Source organism: Crocodylus siamensis, chromosome 15, assembly GCF_052110815.1.
Source record: "Crocodylus siamensis isolate JL-2025a chromosome 15, ASM5211081v1, whole genome shotgun sequence".
Taxonomy (NCBI): Eukaryota; Metazoa; Chordata; order Crocodylia; family Crocodylidae; genus Crocodylus; species Crocodylus siamensis.
Window position 1 is genome coordinate 36,614,074 of NC_143409.1, and position 22,574 is coordinate 36,636,647.

Genomic DNA, 22,574 nt, shown 5'->3' on the forward strand with positions numbered 1-22,574 from the left:
GTGTTCTCGGCCGTGAACTCAGAAGTGGACTGGAAGCAGTTCTGGTCCACTTCTGGGTCCACCACCAAGCACACTGAGGCCCCCCTGCACTCCCTTGGCTTGGCAATCAGCTGTGGTGGGACACCCCCCCCCCCGCCAACCCAGCAGGCACTAGTTGCTGAGCTGGGGCGGTGCAGGCCCCCCCCCCCCCCCCCCCCCCCCCCCCCCCAGCATGCTCCCTGGTGGACCCGGAGGTGCCCCTTCTGGTCCACTTCTGGGTCTGCTGCTGAGTGTGGTCGGGACCCCCCCCTACACTCCTGTGGGACTCCATCTGTCCCAACATTTCAGCATTCATGGATTGTATCTTGAATTATGTAGATGAAACATTTAAAGTTGTGTCTATGTCCGAATCGCTGAATCGGTTTAGAGGGTTCCGATTCAATTCGGAGAAATTACAGGGTCTCCTGACTTGATTTGGATTCAGAGATTTGTCCACTGAATTGGGCCGAATCAAACTTGGGACTAAAGCTGCACATAGCTCTAGGTGTTTTAATATTGTTTTAATGCTCAGTATTGTTGAACAACAGAGCATAAATTGTTAGATTCTGATCATAACGTTTGTGAAAAGTCTGAGTTATGTAGTAGATTTTAAGTGGTTTGTGTTGATATAACTGATAAGGATTTTTGCCCATCATCATATCTTGTTTCAAAATAAACACCGGGATATCAGAACATATATACAAAGTCATAAATATGAAGATTTAAGTAAATGTGTCCTATAGTTTGTGGATTGTGTAATTACATTTCCCTCACTAGTACTTTACAGATGGCTAGATAGCAGGTTTCATTAGAACATTAAGGTTCAAGGTCTTGTCTTGTATAACTAAAATATAATTATTAAAACCGGTATGAATTTTCTGGATAAGTTGATCTCTCATCTTTTGTGGAAGTATCTCTCAGATCCCCCATAATCTTGGATTTAGTCCACCAAAATCACACTTTCTTATTTTTGATTAGAAAAGTAGACACAGTAACTTTTCAAGGAGCATTGGCTGTTGGCTTTACAGGAACTGATTCCTTAGGTACTTCATAAATCATCTTTGGTGCAGGAGATTTTTCCTGGTGTTTTGTTCCTGAACTACATTTTACTGAAATAAGCCACAAATTGGGTACTACTGAACGTTTCCCTCTCAAACATCAGGCTTGCTATACTGTTCCTAAGAATTCCTTGTTATGACTGCTTTCTTTCGGCTTGATTCTGGATTTTATAGCAAACTTCTCCTTTTTCAAGCTTACGTTCTGTTTGATCAAACCCTTGCCTGTGATCGGGGTGCTTTTTTACTTAACTGACAAGGGTAGAATGGAATCTACATGAACTTGAATCAATTTAGTTTGAAAAGAATAAAAATGAAGAACAGCCTTGGGTTATAAGATACCAGGCACCAGTCCAAAGAGTTTCCATAGAAACATGCGTTAAAACACAGGTGTCTTATCTGTCTTGCCCTCAGCTTCACTTATTGGTTTAAAAGACTTCAAAAAACTCAAAAAAGAAGCAGTAGATTTAACCCCTTTCTTTCAGGGATTGCCAGTTATTCCTGTGAGCATGACGACTTTAACTACAGAAATGTTACGAACGTTTTGTGTACAGCAATTAAAAAAACTTTTTTTTTCCCTTGTTGCTACAAGTTATAACAAGGAAGAACTGGTTCCACTGAGATATATTAATGACTCCACAAGAAATAAAAAAGGTTTGACCTATTAAGTTAAAATATTAGACTTAAATTTTTTAAAACTTTTTTTGTTTTGCAGTACTGGTATTAATAATGCAAACTTAATAGGGTACCAAATATATTGCAAATGGCTTGGTAAAGGTTTCTTTTTTTTTATATGGGTAACAAGGTAAACATTACATTGAAATTCTGATATGTTAAATATTAAACTAAAAATATTTGGGACAGGATTGTATTTTAAGGTTAAATTTTAAACAAAACTTGAACTATTTGCATGTTACTTTTTTATTGCTTTAAAGGAACTTAATCAAATTTGAAGATAGGCTGAAATGATCCAGAGTACGGTATTTTTGATACTTTTAATAATGAAAAATAGGTAGGGTGGGTTTTAGTAGTAAATAGATTTTTGCATGGAGAATGTCCTTCATTTGTTCTGGTATTCAGAAATATGAACCGTTTTTAAATATGCATGAGTTTATTGTATTTAACAGGAAGGAAGCTTTTCAAAAGAATTGCATTCTACATTTTAGTCAGCCTTAGTAAGGTTGGGAGCAGACTATATATGCCTCCCAAAATAAACACATCATGGCAAGAAAATGTTTCATTTTTGCTGGAATTCATTTTCATAATTGGGTTTCCTCAACTGAAAGAGTCTGTGGGAACAAGCCCCTTGTTTAATAAGAAAAATTAGGAGGAGGCTTACATTCAGAAAGCTCAAGGAAACTAAACAGTCTCACCAACTACATGAGTGTTCCCATTTTCCCACATTGATACCAACATTTGTTAGAATAAATAGAACAATCTATATTCTTTTTAAGATTGACCAAGAGTCAGAACTGTTTTTTTTCCCCGCCCCTTCAAACTTGGGGCTTCAATTAAAAGAGGACAAGACCTGAAGTAAAAGGTATAGCTGAATGTGTCCTGGTGTTCATTCTTAGGAACTATTGGAAAAATACTCTTAATATGCTTCATGTGTTAGTCATTTCTGTTCTAAACAGTCATTGGGTCCATGTTCATATGTTAAAGTTTTTAAATCTTTTTGAGCTGCTTTTTCTAAACTACTCTGCATTTCCTTTCATATTGTAAAATACTTTCCTTTGGTATTGCACTTCTATAACTATGATTTTAAACTTGTTAGAGGTTTGTGTATGTGTGTGCATAAAAAGCTGATCTTGCCAAAATCAAGACAGTGTCAATAAACTGCATGTGATGAAGTTCTTCTGACTGATTTGTTACCAACCAGAACTCTGTAATTGCTGTGTGTGTGGGCCCTTCCACTTCTACTGAAAGGTTCTCATTTTTTTTAGCCCATTTCTTCAGTTTGATTTCTTTAAACAGGCCAGAAAGCATTTTACACAAAACACATTTTTGTTTATGACTGAAAAACTGATTTACAGAAACATGCTTGCATTTTCCTTTTCAGTTTAGCCTTTTAGTCTCAGGTAATCCATCTCCAGTCATCACACATTTCTTCTGTCTTTTTTTTTTTTGCCTGTACATCAGTTTATCACCTTCAGCTAGTAAATGCTGAAGATGTCACAAGAGATAATTGTAGCTCGCGCAGAATGCTTTTCCTGCACCACTCTACCAAATGAAATGCAACAAAACCTTGCCTTTTACCTGAAACTTAGGGAAAACTCCATGAAGTTTTCTTTTTAAATATACATGCAAGAACAATGTAATTTTGTCTCCTAATGATGATTGACTATAAAAATGTATTAATAGAAAGGATACGTTATTTAAGGCCTGCGTTTACAGCACAAAATTAGCTTTGTAATCTGTCTGATTTATAACACAAACTAGGCAATTAACCAGTTCCTTTATGTGCTTCCAGTTTCTTGAGGGGAAGATAGCAGACAGACTTTTCTACTGATTTTTCTGGTTCTTTAGTGTTGGAAGGAACCCCGAACTACCAAATACTGTTATTACTTAAGTAGAAATACTTGTTATGACTAAGAACTAGAGGATTTGGCTCTGTTCAGCTTACTTGCCTTTACTGCCTTCAGCAAAAACCTTTTTTAGCCTTGCTTTGAAAAATTTTTTTAGGTAGCTCATCAGGTGGATTATTAAGGAAGTGTTTTATTTTAACCCCTTGCCATTCCATTTCCCCCCCACCTCTCCTTTGATAGCCCTCAATAATGAAGAATTACAATAATGAAATATAGATTACTGGGGGATTTAGATTATGTGTCCATAAGTGTTTTTTTGCATTGTTGCACTAAGTATCTAACCTGGAAATTTTAAACCTCACTTAAAATGCTACAAAATTTATGGTTTTTAAACACTGAAGTACTGATATATTTTGCTGTATACAAAAGCTGTATTTTGGGGAGAGAACCAGTAAAGAGCTGCATTTTGATTAAATGGCTGCATGAAGACACTGGTTTTATGAATACTATTTTGTTTTTAACTTGTGGGTTTCTTAAATTTTATAACTTGTTTTTGCAGAATGTGCATAATATATGTGGTGTTAAGTAGTCAACCAGTAGGTGATGCTGTTGGCTTTATAATATATAATGACTTAATCTTTGACTCAGCAGTTAGAACAGAACAGAAAAAACATTAGAGGAGCACAACCCCTCAGGGTCTGTTAGGCCTTGGCTTGAGAAAAGATGTTGTCAGGCCCAGAAATCATTCTTCCCTTGCTTTATTGCACTTTTTTTTTTTTTCTTTACCTGTAACATCTGTGATACGTGCAAGAAGCCAGTGTTTCTAGGCTAGTATCCTGACTCCTTCCCCCACCCCTGAACCTCCTGTCTCATGAAGTCTTAAAAACCTATCACTTTTTGTAGCTGAAAATGGTGAGATCAGGTCTTTGTCCAGTGTGTTCTATGTCAGCTACTGTGGCTTTTTTATGGGGCCACTGTTCTCTTCTCATTGTTCCCAGGCTTGAATGTTGGGCACGCTGCCTCTGTATTATTGGCTTCAGGAGCAAAGGCAAGAACTAGGTCACAGTTATTTCCTACCCCCCAAAGAGCAATGTTCCATTTTTGCCATTAGACTGGTAGGCTAGTTCTCTTCTAAGTTTATAGGTAACGTTTACATTACAAATACACTCTGTGTATATATAGGATAAAATGGTATTGAGGTATTTTGCATTTATGATTTTTTTTCCTTAAACTTAAGCTGTTTGTTCCTACCATATGCCATGTACTAAAATATCAATCTTATGTTGGTCTGTAATATTGTAGTTAATGCACTTATTGATTTAGTGGCATTAGACTGAATGGGCATTAGTTTTTTTTTTTTTCCCAGATCCCATTATATCTTAGGTCAGATGAAACAGGCTCCTTGATGGCATGTCAGCGGTGGGTGAATTAGGTATGTTTTGAAACTAAGTGTACTTTTGGTCACAGCCAGCAAGATACTGGAAAGTTGATGCACAGTTTTACTACATACTTTTTGGCTTAGGGTTACGTAGACTTTCCATATGGCTGAAACTAGTGTTTTCTATCAGACGTGGAAAATAGTGTTAGTAATGAACTGAGTTGTGAAGCTGGATGTAGTAACAGCATCTACAAGCAAGAAAAAGGTGGAACAAGAGAGCTTGGAAACCTGAAGATGGGAGGAAGGGGAGTAGTGGGAGAGAAGAGAACTAGCATAGCAGTGGAAGAAAAATTAAAACAAGAAAAGAGTGGATAGAATATAACAGGAAGGAAGAACAAAAGTTAACTTTTCCTCTAACAGCAGCTACAGAATAAATATGAATATAAACTGGTTTATCATACAGACATTTAGTTTCTCCTGAGTCGCTGCTCTCCCAGGAGAAACTATAAATATACAGATGTTCAGGCTTTTTCTCCCAAGTAAAAATGGCTACTCCAGGAGAAATAACCTGGGTTAAATCACTCCCAAGAGAGTTTCTCTTGTGAAAGTGAATGTATACGCTGTGGTTCTCTCAGAAGAGAACATGATCCTTCAGCATTCCCTTCTTCCACCCCCATGTCCACTCCTACCCCTCCAGGAGACTGTATTGCTTGCTGGACCCTGCTGCTGCAGTAGGGAGCAGAACATGCCCCCGTTGCAATCCCCACCTTGTGCTGCAGGGAACCACATACTGACCACGGGCAGTCATGGTCAGCCAATCAGGGCTGTTGTGTACTGCTGCCAGGTAAACTAAGCTCAGCAGAGCAGAGCTGAGCAGAGCTGTGCGCACAGGGGCCTGCTTTGATTAAATAGTGTCAGCACTGCAAGCTCTCCACTCTTTAGGGCTTTGGAATTCAAATATCTGTACGTATGGCTCTTGATAAGTTTTTCTACTAGGAGAATGAAGCTGGGAGAACCCTTACAGATTATTTGCATGTTGTACACAGCCGAAGTGGCTTAAAGTTTAGTTTTAGAAAATAGCCCTCCATGGCGCAGTAGTATTTTGTGTATACTGGTAAATGCAGACCTGATGTATAATAATGAAAAAAATCTACTTTCTCAGTCCTTCACAGTATATATAGAGATTGTCTTATGGCAAAATTGGTGATTTTAAGTAAATTTTGTCTTGCATTCAAGAGGTGCACAAATTGTATTGTTATTATAGAATTAGGGATAAATATAATTTTCTTGAAGCATTCCAGCAAATGTAACTGGGTTTTTATTAGTGCTTGTTTAAAGATATACTGGCCCTTTTAAGGTTTTAGACATGAAGGATCTTCTTTGTATCAGTAATACTTGGTTCAAGGAACAATACTTTTAGAATAGAAATATGGTCACTGAAACAAGGTGGTGATTTCAGGAAAGTGGTTTGGGGAAAAGTGCTCCTAATTACTTTTATATCCCTCTTGATAAATTTAATTCCTGCCTTTGGACAATTGAACAAACGTTCTTTTGAATCCCACTCCGTATAAGTTTTGTTAAAGGCCTAATAGAGTTAGAGTATTCTTGTAGCTGTGATGGTCTAGGACTGGGATGTCAAACTCATCTAGCCCACAGGTTGGATCAGACCCACGGACTCCCTCCCCTTCTTGCTCTCCTTCTCTCCTAGGTATCTGGTGGTTGCTCCAGCCAGTCTGGGACCTGTGCTGTGTGTGGTGCAGATCCTGGAGTGGCTGAAATGGGCTCCGTGTGTGGCACAGTCTGACCATAGCTGCAGTCATGCTGCATGTAGTGTCCTCCCTGGCTGGACTGCACTGCATGCCAGCAGCTCTGGGGTTGCGCCACATGCGGTATGTTCCAGCAAGTCCAGGACCCACATTGCATGCAGCTCTGCATTTTAGACCAGCTGGAGCATGCATCATGGGCAGCACATGTCCCATAATGGGTGCCATGTGTGGCACAATCTGGCCGGGGGCCATGGTGTGAAGCATGGCTGCACCTCAGGCCGGACTGTGCTACATGCAGTGCGTGTTTTAGCTGGTCAAGATCAGCACAGCACTGGTCCCAGGCTGGTTGGAGCAGCCACTGGGTATGCTGGAGGAGAAGAGGAAGGGTTCCGTGGGCCAGCTCCTGCCCACAGACTGGGTCAGTGCTGTGGGTGTGCACTGTGTTCTGTGTGAATCTAACCAGGCCCAGGGGCAGCATTGGGGGCCTGATGAAGAGGCTCCAGCAGCCAAATACTGCCTGTGGGCTGCATGTTGGGCACTCCTGGTCTAGGAAATGTCCAAGGCAAGGGTTTTTTTTTTGTAGTATCTGTATAGTTGCGAGAACATTTGGGTTTCAGGTGTCCTGGAAAGCTTGTCCAACAGTTCTCGCACCTTCATTGTTAGTCCAGTCACATAAAATCCTTAATTCTAGTTAAAAGATTACTAATTTCCCTCAAAGTTGCATAATTTATCATATTTAATATTAAAGTATCAAGGAAAAATCAAATTCTGTTCTATAGATGCAGCTCACATATCTTATGGACTAAGTTAAGCCAAATATTTTTTTTTCTATCAGCATTTTAACTTGCTGGGGAATGCAAGTCCGTTCTGAATGTGGTACCAAATAATTAGACCTATATTACATACCTATTTCTGTACTGAACTCTTGATGGACACCGAAGGCTAATACAGGATTATGTACTTACAGCCCACATTGGAAGTAGAAAATGTTACGGAAACTGCAGCTGTGGTGCCCAAAGACTATCTTTTATTATAGTTACCTAGGTTCATTTAATATTTCCCAAAATAACCTGTTCATTTTGTAATTCCTGCAGAGATAATCACTTAGAACTTTCAATGGCAATATTCTTCTGTTAACAATAGAGCTATCAGTACCTTATTTGTAAAGGGAAAGACATTTTGTTTCCTTTTTTTTCCCAGTGGCAGAAACATGCTGGTGTTACGATTTTTAGCTTTTATTTAATAGTTATAATGATTATAGAGTCCTAATATGTTCTGAGCTTGCGTGGAATACAAATGTTTATTTCAGTTTGTTGGTACCTTATTTCTTGCATTATACTTTTTCAGGAATAAATGATAGACTAAATGATTTAACTAAAATGTTGAAATAATAATATTACCTAAAATATCTTCATTTAAATATTTCAGAATAAAGAAAATCTCAAATTTGGAAAATTTAAAGAACCTCGATGTTTTGGATCTTCATGGAAATCAGGTAATGGATAGTAAATGCAATTTGTATTTTAAGTCACTTGCGAATAAAATTGATTCAGATGCATCTGTTTTCCTCTATTGCTGGCTTTTGGGAAGGGGATTTAGAAGGTGTCTCACAACTGCTCTTTTGTTAAGTTTACAGACCTAAAAATAAATCAAAAGGGGAATAATGCTAAGTTTGATCTTGTTTTTTCTGTTTTCTTACACTGTCAGAAGCTTATTTAAAAGTTGAAATGACTAAATATTTGGATAACAGCACCAAATCATGTAAAACAACAAGCTTGTTTAGCATATTTTTAATTATATTGTCAGAAGAGTCAAAATGTTATAATATACAATAAATGTTGAATAGCTTTTATTGTATTAAGGAATCTATTTGTAAGTGCTGGTACAAGTAGATTCCTTAAATATGTACAATAGTTCTAGATGTGTGTACAGAGAAGAAAGCATAAAAGGAGGTAATGATGTTATTATGTGTGCTCTTTGTTCCTAGCTTTCTAATAACGTAGACCTTTCCATAGACGAGTAATTTATTCTGTTTGTTTGCCCATTTTCTAAAATGGACAAATAATAATGATTATCGTTAATGGATCTAGAACTTCTGAGGCACCATTTAAGTGCAAAGTTTTAATTGTAATATATATGTTAGACAAAAGGGGTCAAACGGGGTTGTTATATTCCTGATGCACTTTGCATGCAGTGCAGAAGAGGCTAAAGGGAGTTCAGATAAAATATTTAGTTGTAAAATAAATGGAAAACATGTATAAAATAGCTGAAGTGCTTAAATCAATTTATGGTCAGGGATGCATGGTCTTCCTGAACATAAAAGGTAGTGTGTAAATGCCCTGGACTCCAGATCTGCTTAGGCTATGCACTGATTTTTGCTGCTTATGTTACTGCTTGATTCAGAAGATTGGGCAGAGTAATATGCATGCTCCCAGGAGGGGTATGGGGGGGTGCGTCCCCCAGATTTGTATGTGAGGTGGGTGTGGCCCAGCGGACAGGACCCAGCGCAGCAGGGCAGACTAGGGCCAGGCAGAGAAGCTTGGTGTCGTCGCCCTGAGGTCCGCATCGCCATGGTGAGGCGCCCCCTGCCCTCCTGACAACATTGGGGGTGGTGGTGCAGAGTTGTGCCCGTCGTTCCTGCCGGGTGGGCAGGCGGTGCATTGCCATGGTGGTGCAGAGCTCCTAACAGCAGCACCGAGCTTCCCCACCTGGCCCAGCTCTGCCCTGCTGCACCAGGTCTTGCTCACTGGGCCATGGAAGCCTTGGGGGAGGGCAGCAGGGTGGGGAGCCTTGAGCCCGCTGCAGGAAGACTGCATCTACCCCATCACCACAGGCTCTGCTCTGGCTGTGTCACCCATGGGGAGGGGGAGCCAGGCTCCGTTCTCTGCTTTGCCGCAGCAGTCGCTACTTCCCGTGGGTGGCAACCAGCGCTTGGGCACTGCTACGGGGGTGTGGCAGGGGGCTGCTCACCTGAGTCCCTAGCCCTGTAGCCCTGGTGGCTTGTGGGGATGGGGAGTGAGGGGCACCAGCAGGGATATGGGGCAATGGCATTGGCAGGGCACTGGCATATCGGGGCTGCTCAGCTCCTGACAGCGATGGTCGGGGCATAGCCATGGCTGAACCTGTGTCCTGGTGAGCAAATGGGGCTGGGGGAGTTCTGATTTTTCCATGATAAACCCAAAATCAAATGCCAAAATGTATAGGTATTTAGAATTTATTTTCTTGTAGAGATATGGGGCACTGGTAGACTTACCATTTTAAAACAATTAGGAAATGTATCAATAAAGTGTTGTTGTGTTCAATTTTGTATGTGTATATGTGGTGTTTCATTTTTATCATGGAAAAATGCAGATTTTGGGGGTTTTAAATTGGAGAATTTGCAGGGTTTTTTTAATCAGAGAATTTGTGACTTTTAAACAGAAAGCCAGGATCCCTCTTCACTAGTTACATGGTTGCAGTAAATGCTCATGCAAGATAAACATACAGATACATATATATATTTTTTTTTGTGAAGAATTCATACACAAGTTTTTTGCAACTTTGGCTTCATAGTTGTAGTGTGCAGGCACAAGACTTTATGAGCAAAAATGGAAATTCAACAATTGGGGAAAAGTCATTGGGAGTAAAGTAGTATCCTGAACAACTGCACTATTTTGGACTAACCTCTATGTAGTTATGAAAACTTTCAGTTTGAGTGTAAAACTCCTCAAAAGTGGCCTGTTAACTAATATCTTGCATAAACCTGAAATGAAATACAGTGCTGTGTTAGTACACTTAAGTGATATCAATTATAAACAAGATATAATAAACTAATAAATGGATTTGTTGATTTATTTATTATTATTATTATTTTTTTTGCAAGACTGAAAATACAGCATAACAAAATGACATTGCAAATTACTTGGTTAATAATGTTTTTGTATTGTAAATTGAAGGTTGACTTTTGAGCATAGATATAGTTGGTGTGGATGACTAAGGGTATAAACAAATGTTCATTTCTAGCAGTGGAAGTTTCTCCTGGGAATTGCTAGGAATTTTTCCACTGCTAGAAATCTCCCAATCACAGAGGAGTCTATCAGAAGCATACAGGTATTCATTCTTGCTAGAGAAACTGTCTCACATGGGTGATCTTCCACGTATCAACCTGGAAGATTTTTCTCTCAGACAGGGCATGTTTCTAGGAGAAACTGAATGAATGCTTGTGCATTTTAGTTTTTCTGGGAGAGTGGTTATACTTCTAATAAAAATGTAATGCCTGTACATGACTTAAAATAAAGTAGTCACTAATAATTTTTTTGATTAACTACACATCATAGGACAAAGAGTTACCACATATGGTTAATTGGGCTGTAATAGTTTGGCTTTCTGCTGTATATCTTATAAAATTAACAAATGACATACATGTTTATAGAATTGGATGTTTTTCTCCTCAAACTTATTTGTGTAACTCTTTGAATTCATTGGTACTTCACTGATTTCATTAAGAACTGTACACATAGTATATAATTTAGCTGCCATTAGATCATATCTATATAACTTTAGGCAGATCTTTGCCCACAGTTTTAGTCACTGTTGTGTACCAGGATCAGATACTTCCAGTTTTTTGGCAGGGCAATATTCAACCTCCTGAATTTAATTCATATTTGCCTTTTAGAAAGTTTAAAGAGCCAAAAAATGTGAAGTTGATAGATGTTTGGGGCCTACAAATGGGATTTTTAGTTTTGCTGCTTTTGTTTTGTAGGTGCTGAATAGTTTTCACTGAATTGTCAATATGAAAAAAACCCTTATAATCCGTTCGTGAATATGCATCTTCCTCATGCCTGCTTCCTGTAATGCATGAGGTTTGATTTCTGGCATCATATCGTTTTATGTTTGGTTTTGCCAGAGTTTTTTTTTTTTTCAAGGCATCCTCAAGTTTTAAAAATCCTGTATATTATCTATATTTCTTAATTTTTATTTTTGCTTGCATGTGTGTGCACACACTTTTGCTAAAGTCTAGTAGATGCTTTTTAAACACAAACTGTTCAAGGTATATAAAATACATTTGTGGATTATTAGGAAGATGTGCTTATAACCTGAACAAATGTGACACTAGTTTTATTCGTGTTTTACTTGTATGTGTCTTCCGTTTCTTTTTGAGATTCTCAGGACCCTTCTGTACAGCAGGCTTTCATTTTTCTGTTGGCACTCAAAATGTACCTTTCCAAATCAAACACACCCTAAGCTTTCCCTTTCAACCACAGAATTAAGTTTCAGAACATCAAAAGAGGCAGTTTAGGATTCCAGAATGTATTAACTACAACAGCTGATCAGTGGGGTCCAAAGTCAAACATAACTATGTGATCCAAACTTTTAATCTGAGTTGTGAGTGTGTAGCTTTTCCAATGGGATTGAATATGATGATTTTTTTTACCCTTACAGTGATTTAATAACTGGAAATTTTTCCAAATGTAGGTACAAATTCTTTGTGGAATAGCATCTTTAGCAATCATACACAATACCTTTTAAAGAGAGAGCTATTTTTATCTCCCAGTTGAGTTCTAGAGAACTTAAATGAACTGGACTTGCTAACAATGTGAAAAATGCTTATGAAATTTGCTTTGTATTTATAAAAACAGCAAATATTATGTGCCCGGTTCTGCTATTCTTAGTAATATTAAGTACCTTCCTGTCCAAGTACTCGCATCAATTTCAAATGTGTTGGGGTAGCAGGATTAGGCCAGCAATCCTTTTATATCCCAGCAATCCTTTCATTTCTAATGTCAGAAACCAAAATTACCATTCATTAGAGAAAGTGTGCTCAATCTCTGGCCCATGGGCTAGATATGGCCTGCAGCACCATGTCATCCATCCTGCAGGGCTCCCCAAGGCCTAGAAACTTGGCAGCAGGGGAGCGGTGTTGCCACTCCTGTCCTGCCTAATCTCCAGACTCATAGGGAGCCTTGGACCCTGTGCTTTGAATCTGGCACCTTGTAACAGGTCACCCTCCCCAGCGCCATCTTCCCTGGTAATCCGTGCTTTATGTGGGGCACCCTTGGAGCCTTCTTGGGAGTTATGTCCCACCCTATACTCTCCTGGCATGTCTTGATGGAAATAATTATGATAATGTTCTTGCAAGTGGGAGTCTGCCTCTTGTATTGTGTGTGTTGGGGCCTTTCACCTACGCAGGCCTGACCCCTGTTTTTCTCTAGCTAGGCCTCCCCATCTAAAACCACTACACAGGGTTTGACTTTACAGCTCTAGCCTTTGCTGGTGTTTTGAGACTCGTGACCCCCTTTCCTGCTCCAAATCTGGAGCCTGGCCCCCCGACCCGGAGGTCTGGGTGCCAGCCCCATAGCTAGGGGGTCACAAGTTCAAAACCTGGGGGACGACCCTGAACTCGCACCTTCTCAGTCCAAAAAAAACAAAACAAAATTGCACCCCAGGTGTGGCAGACCTCCCTGGTCTTTTTAAGATTGCACCCCTTCAGGTGATGGGGTCTGCCCCCCAAAAGCTGTGCCCTTGCTGGCACCAGGGTCCCCACTCTGTCATGGGTACCCAAAATGAGGCCTCTGTCTTCCCCTAACAGCCTCACCCAAGTCACCAGTGTTATTCAATAATAAAAAAAGAAGGAAAAATAATACCGGTCACTAACCAATATGATCAAGCAAAGCAGCAGGTTCACTTACTTTCGCAGGGTTCATGCCTCAGTTGCCTTTCGTCGGCTGCAATTTTGGCTGTGGTGCAGCTGTGGTCTCCCCACGGCTTCCATAGTTCCTGCCTTTGGACCACTCATCCAGCTTCTGTGTGGAGCTCTCAGAGATACTCCTTCCTCTTCAGCTGCTGTCCCCACCCCCTTACTGCCACTCTGCCCAGGGTTTTTTATAGTCCTGCCCCTTTTGGTCAGCTGACTAGCTGGCCAGACTCAACATGTAACTCCTTCCTTACCATCACTCTATGCCCAGAAAGTTCTGGCCTGAAAGGGGTGGACTTGTTTTCTGGTGACAGGGCTAGGGTTCCCTGTTACATACCTGATCCCAGTGCACAGGGCTGGGTGGGGGCAGTGTTGGGCTAGCAGGATCCAATTCCAGTGTGGGGGCCCCAAAGAGAATGGTGCTGGGCCCCTGGGGCCCAATTTTGGCATGCAGGGGACAGGAGAGGGTGGCATTGAGCTCACAGGGTCCACAATCCCAGCAGGAAGTGGGTGGTGTTAAGCTCTCAGGGCTGAATCCTGGCATGCAAAGGTGGAAAGGAGCAGAATCGGGCTCCCCAGGCCCAATTCTGATGGGAGGGGGCAGTGCTGGGCCCCCAGGATCCAATCCCAGCATGCAGGGAGTGGTGCTGGGCTCCCAGGGACCAATCCCAGCATGCAGGGGGTGGTGCTGGGCTCCCAGGGACCAATCCCAGCATGCAATGTGTGCGGGACCTGACTTGGCTCTGTGCTAATTATGGGTTGTGAGGCCAAAAGGTTGAGCACCACTGCGGTAGAGTGACTTGGTTAAAATTGAAACGTAGAGGAAAATTTAATTGCATAAATACCTAATTAGTTTATTGTTGTGTCTGCATCTTTTTAGGCAGCGATTTAAGTTGCCTGGGGCATGATTACCTGGCCAGGACACTGAGTATATTATTGTCAGGGGGATAGATGGATCTGGTTGACAGGCATGTGATAGCTGCCCTACGGGTGTGCTTTTTGTTTATAAGCTTTGAAGAAGGTTAAGTTGTCCCATTAAAAATAAATGTCTCTTTAAAAACAAAGCAAACAAATTAGCAAATAAGCAATGAATAAAAAATCTGGATATTTGTGGCTTGATCCATGTGTGCTCAGCACTTTTTTTGCTTGTGTGTTTTTGCTGTCACTATTGTGACTTAAAAATCATAATAGAATCATTTGAGAGAGACTGATTATTATCCTGAAAATTACATACTATTTATGAGAAGTTTTGGGGAAGCCTGTTTGCCAGAATTTTGCTACTTTTTTTTTTTATTGCCTCATTCCAGAGTTGCAATGTGTTGTACAGTGTTTAATATGTAGAACAATTCTGTTAAATTTGGCTTTATAAAACACGCCCTAAATTACCTTTTGAGTTATAGACAGTTTATTACAAGGATGTATCACAAGATTTTTCATGTTTGTTTTTTCGCTTGATGCCTACCTGGCTGGAGTCATTTGAGCCCAGTTTTTCTCCTGCCCAGGCAGGGAGTCGGACTTGAAGATCTACAAGGTCCCTTCCAACCCTACTTCTGTGAATCTTTAATTCTATAGGAAGGGGTACTTCATTGTCATTTTTAACTTAAACTTTCTTCTTACTGAAACCGTTTGCTTTTGATGGCTATTTCAGGCATGATTATCAGCTTTTGCGTTTTTCTTTCTGTCCTTTATGCCTGTTCAGTAAGGTGACAAATACTGAAGGTTGGTGGAAACTTAGTTCCGTAGTTTTTGTTCAATATTTCCAGCCGTACTTTGGTAGGTTGGAGTGCTATTTATAGCTGTGATGGTCCAGGAAATGAGAGAGGCAAGTATTTTGGGGGATGATAACTTTTATTGCACCAACTAAATGGTTGGGATAGGCTTAGGGCTTTAGCACAGGTTATGTGTATAACACCAAAAATCTGTGGAATGCTGTGATGTCATAAAGTTGTGTTGGATTTTAGACCAGACACAAGTGAAGGCTTCATGTTGTTTCAGACATGCAAGATGGTGACTTATCACTAGAGGGCCTGGTGAGTGGGGGTATGGGAACAGTAGCCAGGTGGGAGAACGGGAGGGAGGCATATACCTGGGAAATGGCTTCCCCAGGGGTCTCAGGCCTGGCTGAAATGGACACAGAGACTCTGTGCCTCTTACTTGGCCTGCAGGATCAAAAGGTTGAGCACCACTGTAGTAGACCATAAACTGAATATGAGTCAACAGTGTGCTTTTGTTGGCATGCACGTGCATGCGTGCACACATGCAAGGCCAACAGCGTACTGAATTGTAGTAACAGAAGTGTCACTTGCAGATCAAGGACAGCTATATTTTTGCTCTGTTCAGCAGTGGTGAATACTGACTTAGACTACTATGTCCAGTGTTTTGGGCCGCATGCTTTAAGAAGGACGTAGACAGAGTCCAGAAGAGAGCAACAAACGTGACTAGAGGCCTGGGAGGTTAAACTGATTTAGGAGAGGCTAAAAGAATGTTGGTTGTTTAGCTTGGAGAAGAGAAGACAGGGGATTTGATAACAGCCTTCAAATACTTGAATGGTGATAGGCTTTTCTCCATGACCATAGGGGACAGGACTAGGAGCAATGGCTTTAAACTGCAGTGGGGAAATTCAGGTTGAAGTTTAGGAGGAACTTTCTGACTGAGGGTGGTCAAGCATTGGGGCATTGGCTACCTAGAGAAGCTGTGGAATCTCTATCCTTGGAAGTATTTAAGAACAAGTTAGACACTTTGATGTAGTCAGGGATACTCCTGCCTTGAGCAGGGTGCTGGATTAGGTGAGGTCCTTTCCAGCTCCACCTTGCTATGATCCACGACTAAGCACAGATACAAGTGTTCTCTTTCTTGCATCTGAGGAAGATGCATAAAGTAATTACTGATTGGCAGTGAGACTCCCATGTTACCAGTTCAGTGTGGCTGACTGTGTGCAGCATACTTTTATATCGCTTTTTTCACATTTTCTGCATATATCTTTTTGCAGCCACAGAATCATGGAAAGTTAGAGTTGGAAGGGACATCAGGAGGTTATCTAGTCCAAACCCCTGCTCAAAGCAGGACCGTTTCCAACTAGATCATTCCAGCTAGGGCTCTGTCAAGCCGGGCCTTAAAAACCTCCAAGGTTGGAGATTCCACCACCTCTCTAGGTAATGTGTTCCAGTGCTTCACCACCCTCCTAGTGAGAGAGGTTTTTCCTAATATCCAATCTAAACATCCCTTGCTTCAACTTGAATCCATTGTTCCTTGTTCTGTCATCTGCCACTACTGAGAACAGTCTAGTTCCATCCTCTTTGGAACCACCCTTCAGGTAGTTGTAGGCTGCAAATCTCCCTTCAGTCTTCTTTTCTGCAGACTAAATAAGCCCAGTTCTCTCAGCCTCTCCTCAGAAGTTATGTAGCCCAGCCTCCTAACCATTGTCATTGTCATTGCCCTCTGCTGGACTCTTTCCAACTTGTCTACATCCTTTCTGTAGTGGGGGTCCAAAACTGGACACAGCACTCCAGATATGGCCTCACCAATGCAGGGGAGGTGGAATAATTACTACCCTTGATCTGATGGCAATGCTCCTACTATTGTAGCCCAGTATGTTGTTTACCTTCGTAGCAGCAAGGGCACACTGCTGACTTGTATCCAGCTTATTGTCAACTGTAACCCCCAGATCCATTTTTGCAGAGCTACTGCTTAGCCAGTTGGTCCCAAGCCTGAGATTCTTCCTAAGCTCAGGACTGCATTTGATTTGTTTTTGGTCCAATCCTCCAATTTGTCTAGGTCACTCTGAATCCTAGGTCTACCCTCCAGCGTATCTACTACACCTCTCAACTTGTTGTCACCTACAGACTTGCTTAAGGTGTGCTCCATCCTGTCTTCCAGATGGTTAAGGAAGATACTGAACAAAACTGGTCCGAGGACCAAACCTTGGGGTACTCCACTTGATACTGGCTGCCAACTAGGCTTTGAGCCATTGATTGCTACCTGTTGAGCCCAATGAGTCAGCCAGCTTTCCATCCACCTTACAGTCCATTCATCCAGCCCATACTTCCTTAGCTTGCTTACAAGAATTCTGTGAGAGATGGCATCAAAAGCCTCGATAAAATCAAGGTACATCAAGTCCACCACTCTCCCTGCATCCACAGAGCCAGTCATCTCATCATAGAAGGTAGTCAGGTTGGTCAGGCATGACTTGCCCTTGGTCCATGGTGACTGTTTCTGGTCTGTTCTTTCTCGTCACGAAGCATTCCATACAGTTTAGCTGACATGCTTTTCGTCTTTGCACTTCTATTTTGTTTCTTGCTTTATATCTGTTGGAAGATATTTCAAGGGTATTTGTGGCATTTCTTTTTTTTTTTAGTTGAGCAAGCTTTGATGCAGAAATGAACCATCCATGGGAGGCTGAACTATTTTTGATCGTGAATGGGAGTTCCAAGGATAACTTTTGTAAACAATAGGTGTGTCTTGATTGCATCTCTTCCGTCTCATTGCCAAGATTATTTTGAGCTTTTTTTAAATATAAATTTGCAGGGCCATAATACAGATCTATAAAAAGTTAGTCTTTAGAGAGGTAAAGAGACTGCATCATATATGTATGGTTTTATTTATGTTCATAAATACTCAGATTATAGTTATGGACTCTTCTTTTGGTCTAATGCTAAGGTTATTTTTATATAGTTCAGGGCAGCCAGGGATATAGGGTTTTTTTTGTTTTTCGTTTTTTTCTTAAAGGGCTGGATCTGGGGCTGATAGGGCAGCCATAGCAGGGCTGGGACAGTGTGGGGGGGGGTCGGGGTCTTGTGGCAGAGCACCGCATGCAGTGGGGGGCAGCAGGGATCCCCCCCCCAGCCCAGCAGCACCCAGTGAATTGGTGCTTTTTTTCCCCGAAGTGCTGGGAGCTGGGGCAGGTGGGGGCAGCCATTGCTGTACTGGGAGAGAGTGGGTGGGGGATGGGCCTGTGTGATTCAGAGATTATGCAGCAGCTGAATCTCCAAGTCAGATTCAGTCAAATCTATTCGGGACAGTGATCTGAATCACTGAATCTAATTGCTGTCCACCGAATTGGCCAAATCTGAAGTGAATACTAGCTGCTTTGTACAGGCCTGATATCCACAGTGGCACAGCAGTGCCTTTGCTATTAAGTCTTCTTTCTCATCTAATTAGAGGGCATGGAGTGCTGAACTAAACTGCTTTCAGTTCTGGAATTAGCACTTGAGCAGGTAGATCAGGGTGTCACTACACAATGCTGCCCTGAACCATGTAGACATCTTTAACAAAATATGTTAATTCTTGTAGGAATATATAATCAATAAGGTAAAACTTCACTGCAGATTTTTCTTAAATGCTGTGTACTCAACAAGAAACTTTTCCTTGAGAAAATAATTAGCCTGGGCCATTTGTATGTCAGAACCTTTAATAGGAAGTCATAAAATTACTAGGGCTTCTTTAAATGTGCTTCAGTATAGTTTAAATTTCCTTTATTGACCTTTTTCAAGGCCAAAGGAACACTACAGAAGCAAAAGTGTGTTCACAGATAAATAATTTGCAGAGAATTAGTAACATGACAAATGGTCATTTCCATTGCTTAAAGGTATGGATTCAGTAAATCCTTTGTAAAATGAAGACTTTGGTGGCAGTCAAATGAAGTGCAGTGCACCAGATCAGCATCATGTTACACTGTCTATTGAATGGTACTCTGTTTTTTGGGATCAGGGCAAAATTGTTCTTGTGGTTTTTGGTATGTGTAAATCCCACAGATATGAGGGAGTTACGGAACAAATCTATTGCTCTCTGGTGTGTTTCCTGTAGTGTGTGCTCTGAATGTTCCTATTCATCAAATCTATTACTGCATTTGAGTACAAGTTGATTGTGACCCTCTTTATACAGCAGTTTGATTTATTTATTGAGAAATGCACAAGCACAATCTAATTTCAGTCAGTCCCACCAGTTGACTTGTCTATCTTTTCACACTTGTTACAACATTCTCTCCCTTTGTGGTTCATATTTGTTTGAATCGGCATTCTTTTTTATTTTTATATTAGCATTAAATCCTTCCTCTTTAAGAATCGCCAAGAGCAGTTACAGCTACTAATAAAGAACAGTTTCCCTCCATTAAACTATAGCCAACTCTGCAGTAGAATTCACCAGATGTGTAATGGTCCAAACATACAATATATAACAAGCTGGTGTAGGAAGTGAAGAGGGATACATTTTATACAGAAACTCATAGAGAGGATTTATGTAGATTGAATTTAGTTCATGGAATTGAAATTTGGGTATTTTCACTGAGGGTTATCATTCCTACACTTGGGAGGAAAAGAATATATGATCTTACTGACTGAAACTGTTCATTATCTTGAACTTTTCACATAGTTACAGGTGTATCTGTGTAATATGTGACAACTGTGCTTCAGAGTCTATACCAGAAGGACTTAAAATCAAAATCTGAAATGTAAATAAGGAATGAAAAGACTCTTGTGGCTAGGAAAAGGTAGGGATGGGGGAGAGAAGAGAAAACAAGGTAAAATGGCCGGATCTTGGAGGAACATTATTTTTCCACTAAATCAGATCATATGATATTTAAATAGTTTTTCTTTTGGCTTTGTTTGTTTGGTTTGTTTGTTTGTTTGGTGTTTAAATAAGTATGTGGTCAGACATATGAACAAGTACATATAGCACAATAAACAGTAAGGGGAAGTTATTGGTAGAAAGGCTCTGGAAAGAAGTGAGATTTTAAGTGGAGGGATTTGAGAGAGAATAAAATAGTTTGGTGTTCAGGTATTGGTAAAAAGAGGTGGTATAAGGGAGAAACATGAATAGCAGACAGTAGGTTATAAGCAGGGATCCTGTTTTTCTCTGTTTACTGTTTAAAAATTGTACACACTCTGATAAAAACATACATTATCTGATTTAAACCCCCAAAATCTTCATTTTCATGTGATTCAAATGAAATGCCACTGTATATTAGGTATCAATTGAATACAATGTTTGATTGATATATTTACAATGTTAAAGCATTGTGAAAGCCTACTGGTGCCTCAATCACTGTAATAAAATAAATTCTAAATATCTATAAATGTTGGCATTTGAGTTGGCGTTTTTTTAATCATGGAAAATCGGAGCTCCCCCCACTGCTTTGTGGTGCTGAGCAGCCCTGATGAGCTGGTGCCAATGCCCCTCACTCCCCACTTGCAATCTCCCTGCCTCCCTCCCAGTTCTGGCAGAGGGGTCCCCTGGCTGCCAGGGGTACGGGGCCAGGGACCTGGGTCTGCAGCCCTCTGTCCCTCCTGCAGCAGTGCCCGAGCCCTGGCTGTTGCATGTGGGAGGTGGTGGCTGCTGTGGCATAGCACGGAGCCTGGCTCCCCCTCCCCCAACAGGCGGTACGGTTGAAGTGGAGCACGTTGGGGTGGGGGGAGCTGTGGGTTGGCCACTGCAGGTTCTGGCTCTCTGCCCTGCTGCCCTCCCCCCAGGGCCTCTGTGGGCCAGTGGGTGGGACCTGGCACAGAAGGGCTGAGTGGGGCTGGATGGGAAAGCTTGATACTGCTTTTAGGAACTCTGCACTGAACTCTCAAGGCACCCTCTGCCCGCCTGGCAGAAGTGAACGCAGCTTTGTGCCCCAACCCCTGCTGCTGCTGGGTAGGCAGGGGATGCCTCACCAGGGCAGTGCCAGGCTCACAGCAGTGGCACTGAGCTTCTCTGCTTGGCCCTGTTCCGCCCTGATGCACTGGGCCCTAGTGGCCCTAGGAGGAGGGTAGTAGGGTGGGGAGCCTGAGCCTGTAGCCCTCACCCGCTCCTGCCCCTCACTCCAAATCTGATGAGCACATACCCCCCCTGGAGTGCATACTGCAGCGGGGAGCCAGTCCCTGCCTACCCCCATCCAACTCCATCCCTCCCGTCCTCACTATGGGGGGCGGCCTCAATTCCATCCCCCTCCAACTTACCTGTGGGGAGCTGCTCTCCAGGCTGTGGGGCAACTATGTACATATGTACATGTGCACATGCACATGGCATCCCTTGCTGATTTGCCCTCCTGCTCCCTGCAGCCCCTTGCAGGCTGGAACTTCACCAACCTGCAAGGACAAACATGTTGTTTTCTGTGTTGTTCTCCTTAAAATGAGAAAATCTGGGTTTTACCCTGTTTTCCTGTTGTGACTGGAAAACCTGGAACCCTGGTGATAAGTGACATTAAAATCTTGGTAAAAAATGTTTTATCCAAATTCTAGGGACTTTAATAATTTCTGACTTGGAGTACATCTACCTCTACCTGTAGAACAAAAAGTGTGGTTTTAATGCATAATAACCAGGGATTTGTGCTTCCCATTTGCCAAGCAAAAATGCAGAGGTTATCATTTTAAGGAGAAAAATGTGGATTTTATCCTTTTCAAGGAGAAAAACACAGGAAACAGTAGATTCCTCCTTGTAGTCTGGCAGAATTCCAGCCTGCAAGGGGCTGGGGGAGCAGGAGGAGGCTGATCAGGCAGGGGCTGCCATGTGGCAGCCAAGCAGCATAAGCTCCCGCAGGTTCCCACAGGCAAGTCTGAGGGTTGGAGCGGGGTTAAGTCTTCCATAATGAGGTTAGGATGGGAAGGAGTTGAGCAGCCAGGGTGGTGCTTGCGTCCTGTTGCCCTGGGAAGGAATGTGAGGCTGCAGGGCCTGAGTGGGTTTGTGGGACAGAGCCAAGGGTCACTCATCCAGGGGTGGGGGCTGGCTTCCTGCCACTGCGCACACTCCTGGGGGTGGGGGCATTGGGGCATGTGCCCCCCAGATTTGTGTGGGGTGGGGCCAGATGTGGGCTGCTTGCTGCAGCCTTGGGGCTCTCCCCCCAGGGCTTTTGTGGCCCAGTGGATGGGACCTGGCATGGCAGGGCAGAGAGGCTTAGAGCTGTTGCCAGGAGCCCTGTGTTGCCATGGTGAGGCACCCCCTGCCTGAATTGTGCCCCCTGCTGCTGCCAGATGGTCAGGAAGTGCCTTGCCATGGTGGCATGGGGTTCCCAGCATTGGCACCGAGCCTCCCTGCCCTGCTGTGCCTTGTCATGCTGGGTCTCACCTGCTATGCCATGGGGCTGCCCAGGAGGACAGCAGCAGGGCGGGGAGCCCTGAGCCCACAGCCACTAACTTGCATACACCTGCCCCACACAGACTCCGCTCCAGCCGTGCCACCCATGAA

The 22,574-nt window shown here is 42.1% G+C and overlaps 1 protein-coding gene across 4 annotated transcripts in view; it reads left to right on the top strand.

Annotated features, from left to right (window-relative positions):
* Positions 1 to 22,574, top strand: part of LRRC49 (leucine rich repeat containing 49) — a 132,437-nt gene that overhangs the window by 18,651 nt on the left and 91,212 nt on the right. For all 4 annotated transcript variants that reach the window (XR_016439273.1, XM_090028492.1, XM_090028491.1 and 1 more), the window contains one exon: positions 8,171 to 8,237. Coding sequence is in view for 3 of the 4 variants with exons in the window: in XM_090028492.1 (XP_089884618.1) it covers positions 8,171 to 8,237 (67 nt within the window). In the remaining variant the exon portion in view is untranslated. The remainder of the gene's footprint in view (positions 1 to 8,170; positions 8,238 to 22,574) is intronic.